This window comes from Leuresthes tenuis, unplaced genomic scaffold (genome assembly GCF_036924035.1).
Source record: "Leuresthes tenuis unplaced genomic scaffold, fLeuTen1.0.hap1 SCAF_6, whole genome shotgun sequence".
Lineage (NCBI taxonomy): Eukaryota > Metazoa > Chordata > Actinopteri > Atheriniformes > Atherinopsidae > Leuresthes > Leuresthes tenuis.
The window spans coordinates 23,596,310-23,603,965 of record NW_027325360.1 but is presented as its reverse complement, the minus strand read 5'-3'; the positions used below and the strand labels follow the sequence as shown (position 1 = coordinate 23,603,965).

Below are 7,656 nucleotides of genomic sequence, written 5' to 3'. Positions count from 1 at the left end.
ACATGGGTCTGTGAACAATGCACTATGAGCAATAAATCAAACCATGAACAAAATTGCATTTTATATTTAATGTAATATGAATTCTACCTTAATAATATAAATGATATCTTTCTCTAATTTAATTGGCACTAGCTTCGTGCAAACTGCTAATATAATTCTGAATTTCCATATTTAATGATGCATGCTTTTCATGGTGAATTTTACTTAGAAAATGTCGTCTTTAATGAACCTTAAAAAAAACCCTAATAGACATAATCAGAGAAAATGTAACTTCTCTATTCAAAAGGTTCTGGGACCAATTTTGCTGAATGCAGTACTTAAAATCCAGTTGCTTAAGTCTTGGGGTAGCAAATGTATTTATTAGTAAAGGTAGAATGAGCAAATAGATTGTAATCTAAACAGCAACACTGCAACGGCCTCTGTATTTAGGTTCACATGATATCATAATTCCTGAAAGAAGATGAAGGTATGAATATGCAACCTCCATGTTATCATTAAAGAATGGTCAGAAACCACATTGCCTTGCAGCAAACTAGCTTCTGTGTGGATACATTAAATGTTAAATTAAACAACAGGGAACAGTTGTAAAACTAGCCTTGAGCATATTTCTTGAAATCAATAAAAAATAGTAGTATGCAAAGTAATAATTCAAAAAGCTACTTGTTTTTAATCATTTGATTATCTCAGAGGCGACACAATTTTTCAAAATCTAGATTGCCAAGTAAAAACGGCATCTCCATGTTTTTGGATATATGTGACATTGATATATAAAAGATAAAGATAAAGACAAGATTATTAAAGAAAGGTGTTCAGTGAAGCTTTACACTGGTTGAGTGTACGAATATGCTCTTCTGGGTTACCGGCTGCACATTGTGCTTGAATTAAACTTGTCTCTTTTCTTCTTTTCCTGCCATATGTTGGAATGAAACCACACATGAACATTCCCGGTTCCATAGACAAGTCCTACTTTCTGCTTATCATGAGTGCTGATATTCTTTGCAGCAGTGGGCAAGCACTGTGTTTCAGAGGTATATGCAGTGTTGAAAATCTGGGAAGGCCTATGACCAAGAGATACATACACTGAGCACAAGTTGAGGTGGAAGATGGGAATGAAGAACTCTGCTGAGAAAATGAGAATAAATGGATGTCAATTTCCATGTGGAATTGGTAACCAATGATCCATTAAGCCAGCCTTTCCACAACAGACAGACAAAAGAGCCTGAATTAGAAGTGCCTGACATTTCAGTTAATTGCACTAACCATGTCAGCTCACAGTAGCAGCAAACAGGATTCTCATCCTCTCGCCACAATATAAAAGGCATATACACATTCAATAAATGTTCAATTTGTTTTTTAAAAATTTGCAATACTAAAATAACGATAAAACAAAAAGCAGAAAAAAACATCCTGAGAAAAGTGTCAAGCGTTCCCTACTTACTCTTTAAGAAATAAAGAGAAGGCAAAAACACTCACCTTACTGTCATGAAAGCAAAGGGTTTATTCATGTTTGAAATTACACAACTACCACAAGGAAGACTTTTCTGTCCAGGGTGTAGTCTGGTTAGAAAGTAACACTAAACATCTTTAATACATTAGAATCACTGCCACAAATCATTTGTCATGACTTTTCAGTTTCAGAATCACATACAATAGAAAAGAGAGAAAAGAAGTCTTGAACCCTGTTGAACAGAGTTGGAAATTTACAGTTCTGAATACTGAAACCTCTATGCATTACAGTTTTTATAGTGTTTTTTTTTTTCCTTTTTTTGAATGATTTAGTAACAAGATGAGCAACATTCAAAATGTTTTTTTTTTCTCAGTATTTACAACAGTTTTACTGTTTGGCGTTTATTTATCGACAATATTCATCACACCCCCTCATAAAAGCCACACACCAACAACATCTTCATTCCCCTTCCCAGTCTATTTTCCATGGTATTAATTTTGTAATCATTTGAATTTTTTTTTATTATTTTTGTCATTTTACGTTGCACTGCAGCAACATAATTTTATTAAAAGATTAAAATATACATTAGATTACATAGAGAATGGAAAGTTTACAGTGTTCCGAGATGTAATCAAAATAACTACATAAAAACATTAAATAAGGGCAAAAGAAACTATGGCGGTGATATTGTTTAGAGGTAGTAAGTGAGCACTCTAAGCTACAGAAATGTTGTAAATGACTGCTTTCTATGAATGAGGTAATAAAGCTGTTTATTGATTGGTGGGATGTATAATTACTCTTAAGCTATATTATATACAAATTTTCCTGCGTATTGGGGCCGACTCCTGTGTGCCATAACATAATGATCAACTGTGTGTGTCTGTTTGTGTGTGTATTCGGGGGGGTTGATTCCATAAACAGTACAAAAAAGCAATGTTTACATATGTACAACAAAACATCAAATGATAAAATATGGAATAGTGTCATGTTATAGTCAAGCAATTAATTACAGAGTTTGAAAAGTCATTTCCTTGTACTGATGTATACAGCTGTAAGGCAAAAATAAATCTTGAAAGTAACGACAAAGCTGCCATTGAGCTGTCAGCAGTAGCATTGTTGAGTTGTGGAACAAGATTGCTAGCACGTTATGAGTCAAAGAAACAGCTGTGTTAATTGTAAGATTGTACTGAACCAATTATCAAAATGGAGATTAGCAATCAAATCGAGAATCAAACAAATGGGTATTTGAATTGACATAAATTGTCATCCAGTATTTTGAGCTGAGCGTCGATAATTATCCTGAAAGTTTACTGTGTAACATCTGAGGGTTACAATATTTGTACATGTCTATGTGTTACCCCTACAACAAACAAATAAAAGCAAGGTGATTACACTTGATTGAAGCAGAGAGAAAGAAAACCCTAAGCCACCAGGAAACACTTGGTGTTCATAATGGAGGATGTCATTTGCGTGTGCGCAACATGGTCGTGGAAAATTTTAAGGTACAGGAAAACCAATCCATAGGGAGAAATGTAATTCTTTTTATAACCTCTGCCGTTCAGCAAGTTAAAAGTCTATGTCCAGCTTGAGGCGGAGATGCATTTTTAGCGGATCAATTCGAGGTATCGGAGTGCACACTGCCAGGTCCTTCTGTTGGAGAAATTACAGAAGACGGAGTTGTTGCATCTTGCCATCCTCCATTAGCCTAGGACACAAATAGGAAAGGCTGAGATTACAACCACACTCTGCAATATGAACCTGGTAAACTATAGACACAATAAAAATGGAAAGAAAAAGAGAAAAAAAGAAGAGAAAGCCGAAACTATGGTTGCACGAAAGTGTCAACTGGTATTAAACTGCTGCAGATACAATGATGCCATATGATTACTCCAGTCTTTGCTTTACAGTGGCATCAGCAAAGAGACTCATAGCAACAAATTTGTTCTGTGTCTGGACCAATGGGAACAGTCCCTGAAATCAGTGTCTAAGCAGATTTCAGCAGCAACCGACAGCTTGTCGCTACATATTCTCCTGTCAGTCAAGAGGAGGGAGGGCTCGACCGGGTGAGGTGGAGAGAGCTGAGTGAAAGTGACAAGGCAGAGCCTCTCCAGGAGAGCCAGTCTTAGCCAGCCTGACCATGCTTTGCTTCAGGCATGACCTAGCCTTTACTGGATCCCTCTACGTCACCACCCACAAAGCTAAAGGTTAGTCTGTGCAAATATATCTATAAGACACTGGCTGGATTGTTGCTAAAAAGAATAAGAGTCATAGTTGTTATTCGCCATATTTCATCACTTTATTACTCTAATTTATTTAAAAAAAAATTTTTTTAAGGTTTTACTGTTATTCTGTAGTGTCAGTTAATGTACCAGCTCTCTAACGTAGAGCTGATACTGAGCTTTGGTGAGCCAGTACACACAGGTCTACACTGCACATGGAAGTGAGAAACCTTGTGAGAAAGTGAAAAACACTTGATCCTGCTAGGAGCTGACATGTCTAAAGAGCTTACAGCGGTAAGGCCACAGCAAAGCCAAAATGACACGGAAGGCACAGAATGCTGGAAACAACTGCCCCCATTTGTTTACATAAAACACACAGATTTAGTTTCACAGAAATCCTTTTATAATTCTAAGGTGTCTGTAAATGTAACATTATGCTATGATGGTTAAGATCTAAATATTATGAGACTGGAAATATGTGTGCATTTTACCCAACAGGCAACAATAAAAAGAGAACAGCTCTGATAGAGTGCAGACATAGAGCTGTCGGATACTGTTTCTCTCTCATTCTCTCCCTCAGTCTTCATCCTCCCTCATCACCAAAATTAATCTTTACTCTGATAGCTTCAGATTATGTGCTGCTTTACAAAAAGGCACCATATCAAACCTCATCAGGGAAGATGGAATTCATGTCTGAAAAAGGCTGCAGGCAATCGCATGTTCATATTTTATCGTGAAGCTAAGTCTATGGAAAATTCTGTGAAGCATTGCAAAACAGCTCACATGCAACACACATGTTGCAGTAAAAGCTTCCTTTTTAAATCTTAGTTATGGTGTGACTCAAACAAAGCAAAAATGGTAATCTTATTTCTCACATTAGATTGATATCAGTTAATGAAGTGACAATATTGCACAGTATACTATACATAAAAAAAAACACTTTTGGAGACTAAATAAAAACTATAGGAAACTAACGTAACATTTTCTTATGATAGATACAGTAGCTAACAATTTTAACAGTGTTCATGTGCAACTGATAAAGTCTCTACTTACATTTAAACCATGTGGACTATACATGGTGTTCCCCCCCAGAGCATCATTGTATCCTGCCGTCTGACTGATAACATGGCGCAGGGTATCCACCTGAAGGGACAGACAAGATGGACAAGCTGGTCAGCTGGGTGTCTTGCAGCTGTCCAAAAGTAACTGTAATCATGCTCAGTGAAGCAAAAGATGTTAACGAGTGTGAAATCAAAAAGAGAGACTGAGACAGCAAATGTACTAACCAGGTACCACAACTACTTGACTCGATAATGAAACAAAGAAAAGCTACTCATATCACAAACATGCTCAGATCTAATTTATTTTCATAGTGGCTACGAACTGATTAACAAAAGATCAAAGCATAAGAGAAAATAATAACACATACATTATGGCTGTTTTAAATGAGATTTCAATATTTATCTTTATCATGAACAGGCATAGATTTTTGGTAGAGTGTGGAGTGTGTTGGTTGTGTAGCAGCATTAAACTCACGAGATGGAAGACAGAGACAGCAAACAATAACAAGATGAGACAGGAAGACAGCAATACAGAGTACAGAAATGAAAGGGGAAAACATAGTACCATAAACCCAATACCAACCCAAGAGCTCAAGTCAAAGCCAAATGCATTCAACACAATGTTTGTAACCAGGTAATTGCTTTGTAGCATGATAGCAGTGGGGTGGGATTATATTTTGGCTGCCAAAATATTCCATCCAAAGCGAAATAGTCAGTACACACTTCAGTCAGTCGGATGTTATTGGAGGCCTCACTTGGTAATTTGAACTGCCCTCGCATGAGCAGTGTGTTTTTCTTATTTTCTATTTTTGGTTTCATGTGCTTCAGACTGCACTGTGGATGGCTCAGTACACAGGCAAGACAAGGACAGCTCTCTGCACTGATTGTCAGGAACTGTCCCTGATTGTTGATCCTACCTGTGACTGTACATTGGCTCCGACTTGTGCCCCTTGGTAAGAATCCCCATTCAGACTCTGCATGCTCAAGAACATGTCCCCAGAGTTTGGGAGGCTAAAAGAACCTGAAGAACCTGGAAAGGGAAGATGTAAGTAGCTGAATACATGAGAGGGCTATAAAGGGAAAGCAGAGACACACAAACCCACGCAGAAGTAACACAGACACACAGCACGCACATGTCTGCGAAAACAGACCCAACTCAAGCAGACAAGCACACAGAAGAAAGACTCCCACAGAGCAAGCAAATATGAAAGGGAAGGAAGCGAAGCAAGGGACCAAACAGAAGAAGACGATATGTAGATCTTTTGACGAATGGGGTGAACACAAATGGAATGAGAATCACATGACACGAAGGGACCAGTTCTACATGTGGTTGGTTGCTTAAGCTCCCAATAGTTCCACATCACCTACTTCCAATATAAAATTGTCAGGGAGGTATCACATGGTAAATGACAAGGACAATAAGAAGCTTATGAAAAGACCAGTACCAGTAAACATGTTGCTTAAAAGAGAGTTTTTGCTCTCTGCAGAATCCAGTTGAAACTCTTCATCTTTCATCTGGAATCCTGGGTGCAAGAAAAAGGGACCACTTCATAAGCTTACCACATCCCGACGCAGGTAAACCTAATCCATTCTCAGCAATACATCACTAATTAAACTGAACTAAACATGATCTTTTAGGCTTTATGCTTTTATATTATTCAATAGAAACAGCAAACGATGCCATTTTTACAGTTGGCAAAATGCTCCCAGCAATTATGTTACACCATACTTGTAAAAAAACCAGTGGGACTACAAACCATTATATTACAAATGACAGGAAGTTGACAGAAAGTCAGGGGAAAACAAATCCCATGGCATGATTCTAAATATTCTTCTTTTTATTTATTTCCCAAAAATACATTTGTTCTCGGTTCACAACTCAGGAACGCGCTCTTTATGCATGAGTTTGCTTGGCATCAACTGTCTTATAGACAGGAGACACTGTGATCCCCAAGCTGGGAGCAGAGCCTGTCACTCTTGCCAGTGTGAATGGTGCATGAGAGAGTGAGGCAGGCAGGCAGCAGGTTAAGGACTGAGGTAGAGGGCAGATCTTTTATTTTTTGTCAATGTGCTGGAGTGCCTACCGGAGTTAGGAGTGGTAGGGGAGTTGGCCTGGCTGTTCTGCACTGCAGCGGCTGCAGCGTGTGCTGCATTTACAGCAGTCTTGGCGGCATACAGGTTGGCTTCTTCCTGAAACTTGCCAATGTTTTTCTTGTACCGGATCCTTTTGTTGCCAAACCAGTTGGAAACCTGTGTGGGAGAGCAGAAGGAGGAGGAGCAGAGGAGTCAGACGTCAAGCAGTCACAGCACCGTGCACTGAGCAGTGTGATTGTTTCAAGATGTCATGTTTGGGTCCATCAAGTACCCAATTCCCAGCCCCTGCAGTAATGTCCGCCGGGTACACAAGCTAATTAAGCCATAATCAGGAGCCACTTGTGTCTTCTCATGGATGGGAGCATGACATGCTCTCAGATCTGTCTCCTGACAAAACTAAAACACAAGAGGCTCCTACTGTATTGCACAGACTTTACAGTCAGTGTATTGTATTTCCTGTATCAGTATTGGTTATGAAGGTTACAAATTTTGACATTTCTCCTTCATATTTAATCCCCTAAAGAATGCTCACTGATTCCAGATCAGTGACTATATGTGAGTGACACCTCATGGAAATGCGATTTCTTGAATGATTAAATATCATCAAGCAAAGTAAAAAATAAGATGTTTAGCTTATGTAAGGCAACGTGTCAAATTTAGCATAAACTTTGCACAGATTTGTTTAATGTTGCTATTTGACAATAATCATTATTCAAGCATGCACAAGACTCCATAATCAAACTTAACGTTTCTCTTAATTAATCATATTTTAATTCAGAAAATAACAAAATAATACATCAGTGAAACATTTGTGTGTGTGTGTCTGCGTGCATGA

The 7,656-nt window shown here is 38.1% G+C and overlaps 1 protein-coding gene across 6 annotated transcripts in view; it reads right to left on the bottom strand.

The window, feature by feature from the left end:
* Window positions 1-1,787: 1,787 nt before the first annotated feature.
* pbx3b (pre-B-cell leukemia homeobox 3b) overlaps window positions 1,788-7,656 on the bottom strand; it is a 54,837-nt gene continuing 48,968 nt past the window's right edge. For 2 of the 6 annotated variants that reach the window (XM_072388329.1, XM_072388330.1), the window contains 5 exons: window positions 6,812-6,977; window positions 6,173-6,250; window positions 5,645-5,757; window positions 4,720-4,809; window positions 1,788-3,152 (listed from right to left, as the gene is read on the bottom strand). In XM_072388329.1, the coding sequence (XP_072244430.1) occupies window positions 3,060-3,152; window positions 4,720-4,809; window positions 5,645-5,757; window positions 6,173-6,250; window positions 6,812-6,977 (540 nt within the window). In that variant the 3' untranslated portion in view covers window positions 1,788-3,059. The remainder of the gene's footprint in view (window positions 3,153-4,719; window positions 4,810-5,644; window positions 5,758-6,172; window positions 6,251-6,811; window positions 6,978-7,656) is intronic. The other 4 variants (XM_072388331.1, XM_072388332.1, XM_072388333.1 and 1 more) reach the window with 2 other exon arrangements.